Here is a 20936-nt window from a genome sequence, read left to right on the forward strand (position 1 = left end):
TGCATCTTCATGCATTTACCGCCGGACTACGGCTGATCGGCAGTTACCACCGGTTGGGCAGTTATGTATCATTATTTGCCGCCGGTTGGGCAGTCATGCATATTCATTTACCACCGAGCTACGGCCGGTTGGGCAGTTATATATTTACCACCGAGCTACGGTCAGTCGGGCAGTCATGCATTTACCACCGCGCTACGGCCGGTCGGGCAGTTATCACTGATCAGTTAGGCAGTCATCCATCATACGATATGGATAAGAGTAATAATTAAAAGCAATATATATATATATATATATATATATATATATATATATATGTAAGTAGAATAAGTATGCATATGTAGTGGCACTTCAGAGATTCAGGTTGATTCCTATATGTCTTTAATTAATGTTGAATTATGGTTATGTTTCAGTTTTGCCTTACATACTCAGTACATTATTCGTACTGACGTCCTTTTATTGGGGACACTGCATTCATGCCTGCAGGTATAGATAATCAGTTTGACGAGCCCTCATAGTAGACGAGATTGGCATTTAGTGAAGGATCGGTAAGACTCCACCTCGATCGAAGTGCAGCCGAGTCTATGAGTCATCGTGTCAGAGTTTTGCTACAGACTTATGGGTAGGCCGGTACCTTGTCCTATTTGATGTCGCATAATCTTAGAGGCTTGTAGACAGAGGTTCATTTTGTACAGTATGTCAGAGGCCTTGACGACCCATATGTATCCATGTTTTACGAAAAATGGTTCAGTGATACAGTATTTGCCCACCTACCGTTGTACGTTACGAGTTGTGGCCATGTTGGCCCATGATAGTTACAAAGAAAAAAAATATTGCAGAGTGGTTCGCTCGGGCCACTGCGGCATCAGGTGTTAGTCACACCTCCCTAGGTTTGGGGCGTGAAAGTTCTTGAATTTTTTTAGATTTTGCACTACTAAAAGTTAATAAACCTAGAGCTGTTCATGGAGTTTGGATTTTGTCATAGGAAATGTTCAATTTGAACTCCGGTATGGATTACTACTGGAGTTTTGTTGAAAAAATAACATGGGCTAGCAAGTTTTCGGACTGGTCATTCAAAAATAGCCAGCGTTTACAAAGTTATTGAAAAATAGTCACTATTTTGCTGCAACACGGAAAGTTCCAACATAATATACTGGAGATCAATGCACCTGTGTATGAACTTCTAGCATATTATGCTGGAACTCCAATACACGGAAAGTTCCAGTATAATATACTGCTGGACCAGTATATTATACTAGGGTATTTTTTCGGATTTTGAACAGTATTTTTGTTCAGATTTATCTTTACATGAAAATGGCTAAATTTCGGTTACTTTTGAAAACTATGGCTATTTTTAAATGACCACTTGTAATTTTGGTTATTTTTAAATTTCTTCCAGTTTTATTTCGTGTTTTAATTAGGGGCAAATACATTAATTTAATGGTATCGGCGATTACTTTTTCATTGCAATTTAAAATATGGCTGCACTTAATTTTTACCTGGATGAAACACTAGGGGTGTCAATGGATATTCGAAAACCGACTAAACCGACCGAACCGTACCGCACCGAATCGATTTTTAAGTTTCTTTTTAAGAAACCGTAGGTTTTTATATAAATCTATAACCGCACCGATAATTAGGGTAGGTTTTTTATTTTATAAAAATAAACCGAAAAAATACCGAACCGTACCAAATAAATTTTACATGTAGAAAATATATTTATTTAGTAAGTTTAAAAGTAATAATGCATTAAATTTTCTTTGGGCCTTGGAATTATGAAAACTATTACAAGCCAACAAGTAATTAAACTCAAAATATTAACTCCTAAAACCTATTATTCTACTTCTGCTTAAACTAAGTTATTTCAAGTATCTTTATTAGCAAGACCCAAAGTATTCTAGCGATTATGACTAGCAAACTACAATGTATTGAATATGTTTCCTTTCATATAATTTGGATTTATCTTTTTGAATATTTAATCTTCTATAGACTTTATTCTCGAGTCCCAACTTGGTATATCTTTCAACTCGTGTGATTTATATTTTCTTTGCCTTTGTTTGATTTCTTTTACGCTGTTGTAGAATAATTGGTGGATCTATACTCTAGCCATCTCTTCTTCTTTTTTTAATTCATCTCCCTTTAAACAGTAAAAATGTCTAGAGAATTTTGCTAAGTCCTATAAAAGAACGTATGTTATTGCATTCTACTTCTGCTGGTGAATTTTATATGATATAAAAAAATACCGAAAATTAACCGAACCGTACCGATACCGAAGAGAAATCGACATGATTGGAACGGTTTCGAAAAATCTAATTTTGGTTATACATAATAGAATAACCGAAAAATTGGTATGATACAACTTTTATAAAATAACCGGCCGAACCAAACGACACCTAACAACGAGCAGAGAACTTGTTGACCCAAAACTAATCAAACAAACGGGGCGACCCGGGTCGTATCGAGAAAGTTCTTTGCTTCGGACAAAGGAAAAGAAAAAATCAAATTTACGCGTTCGGATTAAATTAAAAGAACTTTCCAATTCTACACGAATTTACTCTCTCTCCTCCGTTGAAAACTCATAAAAGTCCAACAAAAAAACAATTCTTTTTTCAATATTAAACGAAGAAGAAGATGTAGTAAGAATAAAAAAGCGAAATTCCGATAAGATTACCAAATCCAAACTCTGACTTCCGATAATCTATAAATTCGCTTTCTTAGAACTTTTTTTATTCACATTTTCCAGAAAAGTGGGAATCCCCTTATCGCTAATTCTGCTTTAAATTTGTGTGGAATATATTACCAAATCTGTTTGGCCCTAGCTTTCTGATTTCTTTTACTGGTAAGCAATTGCTTTTCTTCAATTTCTGATTTTATGGCGTGTCTGGATATTTGAAAATCAGTTTCTTATGGATTTGGATATTGAAATTGGAATAGATTTGATTTATAGATAAGCTTATACATTGTTTGGTTGATGAAATTTGGTTAATCGTTTGGTGTTTTGATAATCTTAGCATGATGAATTGTCTAGATTGGAATTTGTAATGGGATGTTGTTTGAGAAAAAAAAGACTTTTCAAACATGTGGTCTAAGATAAGTTATAAATATTTTTTTATCTATAAAAAATATCATCTCATTACGTATAAACTGAGAAGCTTAAAGTTAAATTGTTTTTAAGTATAGAAAGGTACATGCGGACTAAAAAGGAAAGTGTATAACATAAAGTTAAGTATAAACTGAGAAGCTTAAATTAAATTGTTTTCAAGTGTAGAAAGGTACATACGGACTAAAAAGGAAATTGTATAACATAAAGTGGGACAAAGGGAGTATTATTCTTTGAAGACCAAAATATTGAAGAATTGTTGACTCAATATGAGGACAGTGCTTGGTATTTTAGGCATAGATAGAAGAGAAGTATTTCAAAATGTTACATATTTGATCTGTTCAGTCCATGAATTTTGTTTTGATTGGTGTAATTTGGGAACTTAGAGTCAAAATGGTGTAGGATTGGTATGAATATTTGATTTTTGATTTTGGTAATGGTGCAGCTATGCAGAGTCAGTTGGTGTGCAGTGGGTGTAGGACAATTCTTCTTTATCCGAGAGGAGCTACTAATGTCTGCTGTGCAGTGTGCAACGCCCTCACCCCTGTCCCACCTCCTGGTATCTGTCTTTTCTGCCTCTACTATCAGTGCTGTGTGATAAGAACATGCATCACTAGTTTATTTGGCACTTCTTTGATACTATTTCTGTCTAGCCAATGGTGAATGAAAGGGAAAAAAAGAAGAAATAGTAATATCTTGAAACTATAAGTTCATCTTTTGGAATTTGGTTAACTGCTCTGTTGGGAGCTGACACGCACGACTGCACATAGATTAAGTTGGTGGTGGAATCCCCTCCTCTTTTCCCCCCTCCCCCCACAAAAAAAAAAAAAAAAGAGTGTGTTACGAGTTCAAGCTAATGCCTATTCCAGCAGAATGGTAGTCAAAAATATTTAAGGACTTGGAACTTAATTTCATTATGTTTTGTCTTAGAGGAAATAAAATGGAGTTTATTACGACACAAAACTCGTCATTACAAGTGTTTTTTAGATACGATATATCGAGCTTCTGGTTGAAATGGATTAGTGATCAGCTGTAGACAGTATACTGTATACTGGGAAATGTGTTAGCATATGCTAGTCAGTGATCAACTAAAATTTTGCTTTTGTAAGATAGGAAAGTTGTTCCATCGCAAATTTGGTCCCAAAGTGCAAGAAGTAACTTGCTTAATAAAATACTAACCAGAAAACAAGAAATCTAATATGCTAAGAAATCTGATAGTCATCTTCAAACATAAAGAGAAGCGCATAAGCTAAAGAATGGAGCTAGACCCTTGGTTAAACACTTATTTCCTGACAGTGTCTGATGTCTCTGACGTCTGATAAAGGGTGTTAGATAGTTATGTAAATAAGCTTAGTCCCACATAGAATATGTGTAGAATATGTATTGTGTATAGTTATAAATAGGGCTATTGTAAAACACTTCATAGAATATATCAATAATATATTTTTCTCCCGTGCCTTGTCACGAAGGGTAATGGAGCTGACAAATGCATCTTTTCTCTTATTTGAGTTCTACATCAAACAAGTGGAAGAACAAGAATTTGAACTTATGTAAAAATGCTCAGCACCACTCGGCTACTCTTTCCTTCGGGCTTAGGTCCACATCATGGGTTCTAATGTGAAGGGACCAACATCTTGTTCCAATCAAAGCTTATTGACTTAATCGAAAGGAATTTAGACGATTAGCTTAGCTAGTGTTTTAAGAACATCTAAGTGGATTTCTTATAACCGAGAAATCTCTGGTGAGTTTGCTGGCCCAACCTCGGTTAGTCCACAAGTTCAGTGCTTTGGGTGTATGAACTGCCCCTCTGCTCTGCTCCCACTTAACTACTAGATTCTTTGTCGGCGAGGCAAGGGAGCGACTTATCTGGTCTTGTGGTGCAGTCTTTACATCACAAGAATGAAATGACCCTAGAGCTTGACTCGGGCTGAAGACTCTTTACAACTTGCACCGAGAGCGGCATTGAGTGGCTGAAAATTGATCGAAAATGCAGGCCCGACCAACTTCCCATCCCATAACAGCCTATCTAATCGTATTCATAGTTCGATTGGAGGTCAAAACTGCGGTGAGAGTGAGGTCTGAACTCGTGGCATGCTCCATATCCATGCATTCCAAGTGTGTCGTTATCACTGAACCAAAGCCCTGGGGGCAGGAGAATCTAAAAAGAAGTATGAGAAGTGTGTCAAGTTTTAAACTTCTTTCTACGGAAAGTGAGTGGAACACAAGTTTTGCTAACATATTTGCATAGGAGCTGGGAAATCAATTGATAGCAAAACATATTATCTACAAAGGCTCTGCATTGGAGACTGGGGTATGAATCTTGGGCTCTTAAGAGCAGTGGTAAGTATTGACCGGATAAGTAAATCAAGAGATAATTGGAAAAGATAGATTTTCTTATTTGTGCAAGAGCTAACTCTAGGCGTTTTTATTCTTGGTTGATGATGTTGGTATAAACCGTATTGGTTTTTGATGTCAGCTTGGTTATGTTCTTTGTTTCAGTTTTTGGCAATTGTGCTATTACATCTTTGGAACTTGCAGAATATCAGTTTCTTGTACCTTGTAACTAAAAGAAGCTTATGATGGACTTTTAGCCAAACAAATGCTAAATATTCTATAGCTTTTATAATGCTAAATATTTTAGGACTTCTATAATAATTTGACTCTAAAGACAAGTATGAAAAGTCAGAAATGCTTTGCCCCTAAAGATGATAGTCATATTGTTTTGACCAGCAGCCTATGAGAAAGACAGAATGCCTATATATTTAAACCAGTTCAATGAAACATGCCTCAAATTTCATCCATGTACATTCTTTATTACTTCTACGAAAGTTATTGGCTATGAAACAACTCTAAGCGCTAATTCCCTTTTTTTTCCCGAGAAAAGGTGAGTAGACTTGGGGCTCTAATTACGTTAGAGTATCACAGCATTTCTATCGGCATTTTTAGATAGAGAATTTCTATTCTACCCTATTCCATTTGAACACGGTTCAAAGCTTCAGTCATTTCCAATGAGATGTCATCTCTTCCTTTTCATTTGCCCAGATCAATGACCCAAACTGCTTATTTTCTGAAAAAGATTTATTCTTATTATGAGAAGAACCCCCCCTCCCCGAAATATAAAAAGGCCAAAAAAACATGGATTTTACAGAGGTGAAAACTTAGCATTTAGAAGATTAGAAAACTAAATGGTAGTGTCTTTATTTGATAAGGTACAATCTGAAGTAGAGAAAAAGAAATGATATAGGAAATCAACTTCATACCATTAGCTACTATCAACTATCAAATCATCATCATGCCATAAGATCAGCAAGATTACTAGCATCCACCGTTTAATAGTACAAGCAAACAACATGAAGTTCCACAACACATTACGACATATTGCCTCATCTTGCTTTTGTAGTTTCCATCCATGAAGTGGAAGCTACAAATTGCATTGGTGTGCATGAAAGGCAGTTTTATGAGCCTCTAACTGCAAACTCATTGAATTCGGTCAGTGCATATCTGTGAAACGATCCAAAATTGAAAATTATTAAACGTGGGGTTTGGTTTTATTTTGGTTGGCTAGGTGAATTCATCCACGGGTTTGGTCTGGTTTGGGATCTATAGGATTTGAGGGAAAGTTGTAATAATATATTTTCCCCCCTTATTGTGGCTTTCCTTTTTGGTCCAGCCAATGCATTTTTTATTATGTTCTTTCCATTTTACTTTTATAAAGGAGCATGTTTTCTCTTGGCTAAATTTGAATATCTAAAAAGTGGTCAGAAAATGTCTTTGAGACAAATGAAGTGAAGCAAGAAAGGAAAATTATTTTATTGCGCATTATTAAAAACAAAGATTGAATGTGGTTGTTAAACTTTAAGATCTTTGCATCTTTTTCAAGACTTATTTTACAAGTGCTACTCTAAAATAAAGTTTGAAATAGGTGTTTTTTAAATAAATTTTAGGGTGGTGACATCTGGGCTAGTTTGAGCGCACTTCAATTAATCTATTAAGAAGCATGCTAGAAGCCCATAACCCACAAGCACATGTGCCAGACAATCTTGCATTCTTGCTCACGAGGGGTTGGAGATAGACTTACACAGAGTGTTGTAGCTAGAATTTGAACCAAGATTCTCCAGGTTGTTGCTCCTATATCTCAAACGCTCAAGCCATCCTTAGGAGAAAATTTCTCTTTAGACAATGAGATTCCCCCCCCCCCTCCCTCTCTTCCCCATCAATCAAGCAGTTCGCATCCCTCCCCAAATAAAACCCAAAGGAGAAAAAACTGATTTGATAATCACGGTGAGGAACTATGTATCATCTTATTGCAAACAGTCCCAGATGACACCCGTTCGCTGCACGATATATGTCTTATGCCTTACACTTTACCGTTCTTCCAGTGTTGCTTAAATTCTGTCCATTATGCAGGAATGGAAATGGCTCAGTTGATATGTGGAGGCTGTCGCACCTTACTGATGCATCCACGTGGGGCAACTAGTGTGAGATGCGCCTGCTGTCATACGGTGAACCTTGTGCCAGGTACTTTTTGCTTTAGAAATTAAAGAATCACAGTCTGATTTGGAAATTTAGCTTCTCCTCCTGGAAGCCCTCGTCTTACTTTCCTTTGAGGATATTTTCATATCTAGCTTATGAGAATATCTACTGTATCTTGACTTCCATTTGTTTTACATTCTTCCAGTAGGATCTTACATTGAGATTTGAATCCCCTCCCCCCACCCCCCACCCCCCCAAAAAAAAAGAAAAAAAGAAAAGAAACCCCAAAAAGGAAAAGAAATCTGTTGTTTTCCATGCTGATGAAGAATGTTTATTATGCAGAAGAAAAAAAAATTACCTTCTTGATGTAAGTTATGCAGATTGGATTGTGGAACTTTTATGAAGGTCATATTTGTTATTGAAACTCCTAAACTAAGTGTGTGGTCTGATTTATTCTTTGCTTGCTTGAAGCACTTCAACTTCTGCTGAAGGCAATAGTTTGTATACTTTTGCTTTTGTACGGCTGAGTGACAGTACATGCTCAATGCAAATTGTCTGTTTTTCACTCACTTTTTCCAATTTAGCAGTATTCTTGCCTATCAGATAGCTGTAATTAACAATTCTTTTTGATAAGGTAACTCTGTGCAGTTAGTATCCAGAGGATACTTGCAAGTACATAAAAAAACATATTTTTTGCCCTTTTATAAGAATAGAAAATGAAGGGGGCGAATAAAATCCACAATTACATGTATTTACAACTTCCATTTGACACCAAAAAGCTACAGACTGCAGGCATTGAAGTCTTCAATTTCTTAATTGGAGTGTAATTTTCTTAGAGAGCCAGGGGTCTATTGGAAACAACCTCTCTATCTTTGCAAGGTAGGGGTAAGGCTGCGTATACACTACACTCCCCAGACCCCACTTGTGGGATTACACTTGGTTTTTGTTGTTGTTGGGTGTAATTTCCTTAGAAACATCTCCAATTTATCTCTCCATCATTGCAGTTGCATATAATAGTGATGGTATTCCATATATTCTTACTTTCCTTTCCTGTCTTCGTTGGTTCCAACATTTGTTTTTTCTTCTACAACAACTATTTTCATAACTTCAGGGATCCTTTTGTTGGAGGGATTAGGAAAAATAATCTCAACATAAATTCTTGCTTAAAATAATACAGTGTTCGGTTGGAGAGGTTAGAAAAATAATCCAACGTAGGTAGAGTTGGCCGTATGAAAAAGTTTAATTACCTGGAAACATCTCCAATCATCACTCTCCATTATGGCAATTGCATATAATACCGATGGTATTCCATATATTCTCACTTTCCTTTCCTGTCTTCGTTGGTTCCAACATTTGTTTTGTCTTCTAGAACATCTATTTTCATAACTTCAGGGATCATTTTGTTGGAGGGATTAGGAAAAATAATCTCAACATAAAATCTTGCTTAAAATAATAGTGTTCGGTTGGAGAAATAATCTAATGTAACTAGGTAGCGTTTGGTTGGCGGTATGAAAAAGTCTAATTCCCTAGAAACATCTCCAATCATCTCTCTCCATTATGGCAATTGCATATAATAATGATGGTATTCCATATATTCTTACTTTCCTTTCCTGGCTTCGTTGGTTTCAACATTTGTTTTTTCTTCTAGAACATCTATTTCAATAACTTCAGGGGTCCTTTTGTTGGAGGGATTAGGAAAAATAATCTCAACATAAATCTTGCTTAAAATAATTCAGTGTTTGGTTGGAGAGGTTAGAAAAATAATCCAATGCCTATGTAGCGTTTGGTTGGCCATATGAAAAAGTCTAATTCCTGCATAACTAATGCAACATTTGGTTGGAAATGTAAATAAAACCTGCATTAAGTCATGCAGGAATCTTATTGATAAAGAAAAGTGATGCAGGAATCTTTGAATTATTTTACATAGGAATATAGGATAGAATGTGGAGTAAGAAGACATGCTCTAGCAATACTGGAGTAAAAGTATTTAAAGATAGACATGCCTTTAAAGTATGTACTTCCTACATAACTTTTCCTTTGTATTATTCACCTCAGAGGAATCCCTGCATTATTATTCGATACATAAAAATCCCTCTATTGTTATTCACCCCATAACAATCCTTTTGTTATTATCACTGCATAAACAATACATGCCTTATAAATGCCACATAACTAGTATGTGAACCAGACGACCCTAAGTACATTAGTTTCTCGACAACTAGTTAACTTGGTATACTACATGATTTGAAATTATTTAATATATTAAGTAGTAGTTTATCGAAAATAGTTAAATGGTGCACTACATAACTTGAAGTTTATATTTGATGCTAATTGAGATAAAAGCATACAAGGGAAGCAAATGGAATATGGAATTCCCTAGTATTTTCTGATATACTTCCTTACACTTCATATGGGGGGTTATTTTTGTTGAAGTCCATAGTCCTCCATCCTCTCCCTAATTAGCTGATATACAGGTTTATATGCTGTTTATGTCTCTACCACATCTTCATAAGCACTTCCCAACAATCTGATGATATGTTTACCGAATTTTCTAACACCAAACTCTTCTCTTTCACCGGTTCCTTTCCTTGTCTTATTGCGTTTATTTGTGGATATTTGTTTATTTTCTTTTTACACATAAAAACCGAAAACTAATAGGAAATGAAGATCTATAAGATGTACTTGTCTCCCTGAAAACAATTATAGGATATCAATTCTATTAGTATAAAAAATCTACTAAATAGAACAAAACAAAACAAGTCCTAATGTACATAATCAGGTACAAGTAATCTAGACAACATACTACTATATGTTTAGAAAATGTATACTATAAATATGTAATGTTTTTGAACATGTGATCTTATGTGTGAAATTAATGAATAAATGTTCTTATGTTACACCCTATATACTATTTCTTTGAATTCACATAAATAGACAAAAAGGGATAGCTTAGGGTCTTTTTGGAAAGCCACCCGGTAATTGGAATTCGTGTAATTACTAGGGTAGTAATTACACAGCCTAGTAATTACGAAGACCTATTTGTTTGTCATAACGTAATTACAGTGTAATTACAAGCGTACTGTTTGGTTGCACAAGTGTAATTACATAGTTCGATTAAATTTAAGATGAATTAATTATCAAAACTTAAAAGTTAATATAATAAATATACGCCTATAAATAATTTTTATAAGTATAAATGATATTAGATTTGCTATTTAAGATGCATATTTTTTTCTTGAATATACATTAATTTGTAATCATATATTTATAACTAATATTGTAAAAATAATTGATTTATATTTTTCAAATTAATAATATTTAGTTTAATTAATTATATAAACTAAAAACATACGTTTTGTTAGAACAACATGGAATGCATGTTAATAAATTAATATTTGTAAATATAATGTCATAACATTATTCAAATGTTTGACAAAACTAATCTATCAATTACTAAAAAATGAACAACATGCAATGTGAAATAACAATCCAATACTACTAAAACAAGTAAATTGGAACCATAAATATAACACACTTTCAAAATCCAAAAAAAATAAATGTATATTTTAACATATGTCACATTCCAACATAATAAAAATAAGTTCCAATAGAACTTAAGATTTAGGAAACATAATAAGTTTATAACCTCATTCAACAATAAATTCTACTTTAATGACATCACTCATTATATGCGAAGTTTGTTATTGACTCGTTATTTTAATATTAGGAGGTGTAGTTTCAAAAACTAGAATAATAATGCAGTTACGCTAAATGAAGAAAATAAAACAAATAAGAAATAAACTATACGAGCAATTACATGGAATCACAAGAAGTAAAGGTAGAGAAATAAAAGAAAAATAATATAAAAAGAAAAATATATTTTAAAAATAAAAAATAAATTAATAAGTAAAAAATAAAAAGAAATTAAAATAATGGAAAAAAAAGTTATAAGGCCAAATACATACCTAGCCCCTTAAACTTGGCCCCTTAAATAGCTGGGAAGATGCTGGAGCTGAAGCAACTAGTAGAGATAGATGGAGGGCTGTCCTGGCTTGTATCTGGTGGACAGTTTGGAGGGAAAGGAACAATAGATGTTTTGAAGATAGAAACAATCCAGTGCAGAAGATCAAACTCAATTGTATTCTTCTTTTTTGTTTTTGGTGCAAACAGATTTACATAGAAGATACATTGACACTCATAGACATACTAGGATCTTGCTAGGTTTCGAATTAGAACATCTACTAATCCTCTCCATGTAAATCTGGTTTTCAGTGCAACCTATGTACTGATGTTTTTAATATATACAATAGTTACCAATTCAAAAAAAAAACTTGGCACCAATTTCCACCTAAACACTTTAGCTAAGATTTGTTCTAATTAGACATTCAAAGTCCAACAAATATGTGTCTATTAAACACATAGCGATGATGGGCATATTGTGTGAATTGCACTTTTCTTGGGCGCGTGAAATGTGAAAGAATCATATTTTTGCTCCACCCGCTTCACGCATCATCAGCCGGAAATCTCACAACCAAAAAAAATCACCATCCTCTATCATCTCCATTAAGACATATCACCAGAATAGCCAGCTAAATCCAATCATGAATGATTTGAAGGTAGTAGGGTGGCTGTGGGGTAAGGCTGCAGTGGAGTCGGGTGCCAAAAGTGGTGGTCCATGGCGATACATATTATACATGTATATATAGATCATTATCAACAAATAAAGAAAAGGAAAATAGAATAAGTACAGCTGAAAACTTTTACTTCTTTTTTTTCACTTGGGAAGAACAAAGAACACATCAACTTTGGATAAATTCAAACAAAATTTAATACTCACAAATAAAATTTCCCTTTACAAACTTTAAAGTTTTCTTCTTCTTTTTGAGTATCAGAAAATAGTAAGTAGGGGCTACGGTGGGGAGACAACAATAGTGTAAGGGGCAGGCGCTATGGAAGAAGACAGGGAGTGGGGGTTTGCAAATGCTATCTGAACTATTGTTTGAGGTGGGGTGAGTTGTATGGAAGAAGAAAATGAGAGGTATGGTTTGCCAAGAAGATGACCCGTAGTGGAACGGGGCGGCCGACAGCGAGTGTTCCGCAATTTTAATTTTTTTATTATTTGCTGAAAAACCTTTTTTTTGGGGATTAGCTAAAGTTAAAAGCCACAAGGCTCTTTTTTAGTCGTTCTTTTTGACATGTCAGGCGTGTGAAATTCACGTATTATAGTTTTTGTAGTGGTTAGTCGTGATGGGTCTGATTGGTACAAATTAAATAATATTAGAGTGTTTAATAGGCACAAACCTTAGTTAAAGTGTGTATGTGAAAATTGATGTCAAGTTTAAGGGGTTGTATATGTATTTGGCCTATAAAGAAAATAAATTAAAATAAAAAGAAAAAGAAAAAGAAAAGAAATTAATAAGTAACCTTGTAATTACATAGTGTAATTACCGCCAATTCTCACGCTCCCTTGAGAATTGGATAGTGTAAGTACACCTCTCCAATTACACCCAATTCCATGCTGACCAAGTAATTACTCGGCCAGTCAAACATGCGAACCTGTGTAATTACACTCAATTACACCCAAATCTAATTCCTAGGTGGCTTTCCAAACAGGCTCTTAGTGCACTAAGCCCCTGTTGTTTGCAAAGTTCGAGGAAGGTTCGCACTACATCGGGTCTATTATCTTACTTACCTCGCATTTTTGCAAAAATGATGTTTCCCCGGCTTGCCATGACAGTCACACATCAATAACTCTTACCGTTGTACTTAGGCTCCCCTTCAACCTAAAATATATATGTAGATATTTTTACATGCTGCATAGGCACATTTTTATTTATGTATTGCAAAAGAAATATATGTTAAGCTGCATAGGCACATTTTTATTTATGTATTGCAAAAGAAATATATGTTTAATAATACTAACATATAGTGACTAATAGAAAAATGTTGGTGTTATATGTTTGTTACTAGCTTACCTAATATATACATGAATGTTGAATACAATGAATTCTGCACAAAAATAATTGAATATGCATCTAATAAAAGCAGCGAGAGAAACCCTTTTTCCTGATGTTGGATGTATGAGGAGGTTGCTATAAATAACAACAATAACAAGAAAACAATATGAATAATTATTTTTATCATCAGTAGTATTAGTCTTTGTAAAGGTGTGAAGAACCCTTACTTTTTTGATGTATGTGTGAAGAATTGTTTAGATGAAGAAATGGTGATCTCTGTTGAATTGATAGGTAACTAGCACATAAAGTTTGCAAATTCTATCATTTACTAGGATAATAGGATTTTGCCAAGCTGAATTTGTTGAATGGTGTCAGCTTGAGGTTTTCGTCTCCTAATCTTCATTTTTTCATTTGTCTTTGTTATGCTTTTGATGTACTTCCCGTGCAAATTTTATTTTCTCTTGATCTTCAGGTCCTAACCAGTTTGCTCATGTCAACTGTGGAAATTGTCGTACTATGCTGATGTATCCATGCGGAGCTCCATCAGTTAAATGTGCCATATGCCACTATATCACACACGTTAATGTGAGAATGCTAGTCCCTTCTTTTAATTCTTTGGTGGATGACTTAATGTTTCTGTATTTATGTTTTATTGTCTGTGGGAAAAAAGAGATAAGAATAAGAAACAGAACAGATATAAATCGAGAGTGTAGAGAGAAATTAAGAGAGGAGAGGAATAGAGAAGTGAGATGGAAAGAGGGAGCAACAAGGAAGTAGAAGGAGAGTAGGATACAATTTATATCCAAATCAATTTATCACGTGTTTTTTGGAGTGTCTCCAAAAAAGTAATATAGGTCATATTTAGAGGGTGTTTGGATTGACTTATAAAAAGTAGCTTTTAAGCTAAAAACCAAAAGCCATAAGTTGGTAATACCCAACTTTTGGCTTTTGGCTTATTTTTGTACTTTTTATGCCTAAAAGTAAGTGCTTTTAAGCACCTTTTATCATTGCCAAACACCACACAAACTAAAAAAGTGCTTAAAAGCCAATAAGAACTTAAAATAAGCCAATCCAAACACCCACCTAGTATGAAAAAACTGTGAACAATTTAGAGCTTTTAAACAATTTAAACTTTTAACTCTAGCCGCAAGACAAGAATAAAATCAAATTAGAATAAGTGATAATAACAAGTGATAAAATCTAATCTAGAAAAGCTAAACATAATCTATCTAAAAGATAAATATGAAAATAAATGTAAAACTACTCAGAAATCTATAAGAAAATCTCAAACGTACAATAGTTAATCTTGTTCCAATATAAAATCATTTTTGACAAGGATTTTGAAAAAGGCCATATTTGTCCCTCTACTATCGAAAATAAGCTACATCTACCCTCCGTTTTAGTTTCTTAGTATAACTACCCCTACCGTCATACTTTTGGATCATATTTGCCCCACCCATTAAATGGCTTGGTCCCATCTTTAAAAAAAACAGGTGGCTGGCTCTGATTGGATAAAAAACCCGCCCCATTTCTAATTAAAACCCACTCGACTTGTACTAATAACCCACCCATTCCAAAAGAAGAAAAAAGAAAATTGAACCTATAATCTCTCTCCTGCTTTTGAATATTCCTTTTGAGCCCAATCATAAGCAATAACAACTATATAGTGACAGTCAGTAGGTGACCCAGGATTTTCATCAAGCGGGTTCAAATGCAAACAAATAAATATACAAAGACACAACAAATTATTTTTTTTTATTAAAAAGGTGTAATTTTCTTTCCCTAAATTGTGTATATAAAGCTTTCCTAGTCTAAAAAAGAGATATAGAAACTTTCCTATGTCGTATGTATATAGGAAAAAGAGAGAGAGCTGCATATAGGGACAAAAGAGTGCCCATAAATGCAGCTGACTGGTTTTGAACTTAAGTATTTTTAGAAAATTTGAACCCACTTTGCCAGTGGGCTGGACAGTGTCTTTGTGCTAAGCGGGTTCAACAAAATTATATAAGAGCATTTACTAGAAGAAAGATAAAATTTACCTTATATACACTGTTATTTTACGACGAAGCGGGTTCAGATGAACCCTCTTGACCTCACGTGGGTCCGCCCCTGGTGACAGTAATGTAGATTGTAACTCAAATGTGTTATCCTATAAGATGAGCAAAGTTGATGGTGGCTGCAACGTTTGTGGCACCTGGTTCAACTTTCCATTTTCTATTTCTTTCTTTGAAGTTTCATTTTCTTGAGATGACTGTAGTCTGCAACCATGTTTTGGATATTTTCCACCATTGTAATTGAAATAATAATTATATTGGGAGCTAAGTGGTTTGTACATTTGATGCTTGAAACTTCAACTATTCAAATTTATACAAATTAAGCCTAGATATTGGTGAATTTGGCCTCTGTAAAGAAACTTTCTTCCTGTAACCCATCATTAGCAGTTTAATGCATATGGGTTCAGCATGGTGCATTGATAGCTGTGGACCCTATGCATCAGTCAAAAGTAAAGTTTGGAACAGAAGGTTGTTTCAGTGGTGTCTCTTGCTTGCCATGGCTATAGTTTATTTGATGTTACATTTAAAATATACCCTTTTCCGCAGTGTCTCTTGAACCATCTTATTTCAAACAGATCCTTTTCCGTGCCCTGGACATATGCACATTGCCCCTGTTGAACAATGCCAAAGCAGCCATTTCCTGAAATGTTTCTCCTGCAGTGCTGTAAAGGCATTGAGCTTCTTCACTTGTGCTGAAAAGGCATTGAGGAAGGAGATGGGTTGGAATGAGTTCAATTTTCTTTTTTTGGAATTGGTGGGCTATTAGTATTGGTCAGGTGAGTTTTAATTAGAAAACAAGCTGGTCTTTTTTATCCAATCAGGGCCAGTCACGTATCTTTTTTAAGATGAGGACCAAACCATTTAACAGGTGGAGGGCAAAGATGATCTATAAGTATGGCGGTAGGGGTAGTTATACTAGGAAATTGAAACGGTGGTTAGATGTAGCTTATTTTTTATAGTAAAGGGGCAAGTACGACCCTTTTCCGTAGGGATATTCCAATATAAAATATTCCACCAGAGGGAGAACATTCGACTTTGGCAAGTAGGATTTTTGGTGCAACTCAAAAATATCAGGATGTATCGCCACCCATCATTATTCACGTAGTGCGTGTACGAAATATCAGTGTATAATGGATCAAATTCTCATTTGTACTAGGGTCTTACAAATCTTTAACATTGTAATAAAATTGAGAGATTTCCTTATCATGAACCCTACTTGAAGAGAAGGGGAGCTTTGGCGTAACCGGTAAAGTTGCTGCCATGTGACCAGGAAGTCATGGGTTCAAGCTGTGGAAACAGCCTCTTGCAGAAATGCAAGGTAAGGTTACGTACAATAGACCCTTGTAGTCCGGCCCTTCCCCGACCCGCGCATAGCGGAGCTTAGTGCACCGGGTTGCCCCGAACCCTACTTGAAGAGAAAAAAGAGCAGATTGATAAGGTATACATTATAATCTAAAAGATCCAAGTATAATTTAAAATATAAACAAGAAATTTGTAATAAATGTAAAATAGTTTGAATTCTATAACAAAATCTTAAAAGCTAATGCATTTAAAAAGAAATCCTTAAAATCATACAACAATTTATCTTATTCTACTATAACATCTCCTAGTCCACTGCATCCGCCACTTGATCCCAAAGTCTATTCGTAAACAAAGGTGCTTATCTAGCCATTTTGTTTCGTCACTTGAGAGAAGGGCTATTACAAAGAGGATGACTTGGAAGTCTCGTTCTTGTCTTTAAAGAAATTATGCATAGCTGTCCTCGGCTAGCTTGATATTATGGTTATTATCTATTTTTTTCTTTAGACTGCTTCTGCTTTTATTGAAGTGTTGGCTATGGAGAATCGTCAGATGCTGTAGTCTAAGATTTACAACATTTTTGGTTGAAATGAGCTTTGCTTGAGCTCAGATTCTGTGGTAGTTGCACCTATCTGTCGCTACTCATTAAAATTGAAACATTAGGACTGATAGGGAAATAATAAGATTTACAGTTGAGGTTAGAATTATCCGAGATGATAGCACCAGATAATTGAAACGGACTGTTACCTAAAAGACAGGTTATCAAGCTTCACAATAGGTTATGGGTTACCTGGGAGTGAGCAGCAGTTGTCTCTATTTAAGTCGCTTCTACTGTGGTTCGTCCAGTCTGCTCATGGTTTAAACCTCTAGTGATCGTGATTTAATTTATGCTTCTTTTCAAGGGTTGTCAAGCGACGATGATGGAAGGACATATTATGACAGATATTGAGGTCTTACATAAAGAAAGGTGGGAAGTGGTTTCATGTCAAAATATGGTCCTTGTTGAAGTCATGTTGGAAAGGAGAGGTTGAATCATGTTTTGCCTTCTGAGATCCATAATTTGGAGGCAGTTTCACCAGTTGCCGTGAGACTAGAGAAATTATGTTGTCTGCTGATTGATTTTGTATCTCATTTTGCATAAGTTCAGAGGTTATATGTCACAGGAGACGATTTTTGTGCAAATGCGTTACTCGTCTAATTCACCTTGCTAGCTTGGCTGTTAGAAACTGGTCTGGTTTCAGTTACTATTCATCGCTTAGGCAATTAGCATTCACATCTGGTTGAGATGAATCATTTTCAGTTTTAATGTGTCTACGTATCTCCTTGCAGGCCGGAGATGGAAGAGTCCATGTTCCTGTGCACACCCCAAATGGCGGTGCTACATCCTCTGCAGGACCCACTTCTTCAACAGTGAGTTCTTAATCTAGTGCATCTTACTATTTATTTGCTACTTGCGATTGGCCAACCAGAATTCACTTCTGAAACATTGTTTATCTGGTATAGGCTACAGCCCGTTCACAGAATCAAACCGTGGTCGTTCAGAACCCTATGTCTTTAGATGAAAGTGGCAAGTTGGTGTGTTTCTTTGATTTCGACCTCTGTTTATTCATCTTTTACTGCTCACATCTGATTCATTTTTTCTTGTGCTTCATTCGAGGTAAGTATTTCTGATAATCATTTTTACATTTGCTAGGTGAGCAATGTTGTTGTTGGTGTGACGACTACGACTTAGGATTATCTATGGAATGCAATAGCAGAAGGATTAAGATTCCTATGTATGTGAAGTCCGCTAGTTGAAGGGAGTAAGGTTTTTGTTTGGGAGTAAGGTTTTTGTTTGCTTCCATTGGAACGATGAGTACAAAGGTGGTGCTATATAGATATGGTAATATTTAGAGCTAGTATCAAAGCATTTCTAGATTGAAGAACTGTACCAGATGAACCATTTGTGATAACAATCACAAAGTGATTGGAAGATTTAGGCTCAGTGATGTGTGATTCTTGGAGTCGGTAATTGTTGTTGTCAAATTAGATTCTGTGGTGTGAATACGCCCGATGATCCAAGTACAGAATGTTGATATGTACCATGTGTCCTCTTGTTAATAAAATTTAATCAGTTTGGTGTATATGATCATGACCTTACTGCTCTTAGGCGAGCTTTCGAAAATTAATTTTTTCTCGGAGGTACTGGGTAACTCTACCCACCAACACTTATGCAGTTGGGAATAAATTATCTAGTTTTGTTTGCCTCTACTTTGATTCAGACCGTCTGATAAGGTTTTATTTTGCTTCATTAGGCTACATCCTTGAGTGCGTGGAATGATGTTATTTTTACTTCGTTTTCTTTCACTTCTGTTTCTCTTTTTTCATGTCCTTTATCCACATAATTGACGTCTGTGCTTAGTTATTGTTGATGTATTAAACATATACCCATCCTTTTTCTTTGTCTGAGCATTTCTTTAGCAACTTCACACTTTAATAGTACTTTACACATAATTGCATCTCCAAGGGTGCACTATTTTTTGTGTTTTTTTGCTCCAATGGAACACCAAATCTTGCACCATTATAGTGCATGAATAATATTGCAACAAATTTGGTGCAACACTATTCATCAACACCAAATTTTGATTTATTATTATTTTATTCATTTTTTATTTTATTTTTTGGGACTTTTAGTTTATCATATATTGTGTATATAATTAATTTTTATATTAAGATCTTTATAATTTTAATTTTATATCCTATTTTTTTGATGTATTAATTTTTGTATATATTATATTTATATAAAATTATAAGTTAATTTTAGTATTATTATAATTGTATAAAAAGAAATATAACCATTATTTAAAAATGAAAAATGTAAATGTAAGATATCTAATGTTGCTAAAATTGAAAAGTGAAAACTAAAATTTAAAAAAGAAAATTAAAAAGAAAAGAGGTGCAAGATTAACAAAAGAAAGTTGAATTAAGGATAAAGATGCGCATTACACACTTCATAATGCATTAATCGAGCATTTATGGGAGAATAGAGGCGAAAGTTGAATATTTGTGTGATACTTAAATTAAATTTGACTATGATGTAATATTTATTTAATTATCTTTTATTAATGATTTCACTTTTAGTTGATTTATCCTTTAAAATAATTTTGTAATAAATGATTATATAAGTGGTGAATGTAAATTATATATGATGAATATGGAAAAAAGAAAAAAGATAGAATTTGTTTGAAGGAAATAAAAAAATAAAATTTAAATAGAAGATAATAATATAATATAGAAGAAAGAGAATAAATATTTTTTTTGGTGTAAAAAATTGTGTAATGGTTGGAGTAAATTTAATGTTACACCATTTTGGTGTGAAATTTGGTGTTAGGGTTGAAGATGGTCTAAGGCGTCACTAAACCTAGTGATTTTCTGTAACTTACTCCTTATAAAAAGGAGTATGTATTAGTGGAAGGACAGACTAGCTAGATTACCCATGACATATATAGTAAAAGAAACAGCTAGTATACTTGATTCTATCTTTTATCAACGAAAGAAACATTACACAACACTTACAGTGTGTCACCTTAAGTCCAGGATTTTGGCTGCTAAGAGCTGCAACTGCTACATTTTTCTGGAAATGGATGAGACCCACTGGAAACAGGAAAGCATCGCCTACTTCAAGTGATTTAGTTATAAGGCGATTCTCGGGACAGCAGCCAGCAGGTCACAAATCCTACTTCTCCAGGACTACCAATATGAGCTCCATTTGGTGCAAAATCTAAACGCACCATAGAAATGCCAAGAGTCCTGGAAAACTGCAGTCGAACGGAATCCAAGTGCATTGCATGTGTTCCCTGCTACTGAGATACAGGTCATCTGCTTGTACCAGCTCTGGATCCTTGCAAACCATGCCATTGAGGACCACTGCCATGATTATATAAGTAGCAGTGCAATGTTATTCATTGGGCACTAGATTTCTCACCTTTTTAAGCTGAGTTTACATTCTATACACGACAGTATAGAAGAATTTATACTATCATGTCACAAAAAAAATGTAGGGAAACCTCCATGAAA

General features: G+C 34.6%; 1 protein-coding gene across 1 annotated transcript; it reads left to right on the forward strand.

Annotated features, from left to right (window-relative positions):
• The first annotated feature begins 2497 nt into the window (after positions 1-2497).
• LOC104232177 (protein LOL2-like) lies at positions 2498-19003 on the forward strand. Its single transcript, XM_009785311.2, has 7 exons — positions 2498-2836; positions 3543-3656; positions 7505-7615; positions 14000-14112; positions 18210-18290; positions 18384-18455; positions 18574-19003. Exons 2-7 carry the CDS (start codon positions 3545-3547, stop codon positions 18610-18612), a joined length of 528 nt encoding a protein of 175 aa, XP_009783613.1. The 5' UTR covers positions 2498-2836; positions 3543-3544; the 3' UTR covers positions 18613-19003.
• Positions 19004-20936: the final 1933 nt, after the last annotated feature.

Source organism: Nicotiana sylvestris, chromosome 2 (assembly GCF_000393655.2).
Source record: "Nicotiana sylvestris chromosome 2, ASM39365v2, whole genome shotgun sequence".
In the NCBI taxonomy this organism is placed as follows: Eukaryota; Viridiplantae; Streptophyta; class Magnoliopsida; order Solanales; family Solanaceae; genus Nicotiana; species Nicotiana sylvestris.

Excerpts from the sequence above, each read along its gene's own strand:
- LOC104232177 (XM_009785311.2), top strand. The coding sequence starts at position 3,545 with ATGCAGAGTCAGTTGGTGTGCAGTGGGTGTAGGACAATTCTTCTTTAT. Across the intron at positions 3,657-7,504 it reads CACCCCTGTCCCACCTCCTG|GAATGGAAATGGCTCAGTTG; the intron begins GTATCTGTCTTT and ends TCCATTATGCAG. Across the intron at positions 7,616-13,999 it reads TACGGTGAACCTTGTGCCAG|GTCCTAACCAGTTTGCTCAT; the intron begins GTACTTTTTGCT and ends CTTGATCTTCAG.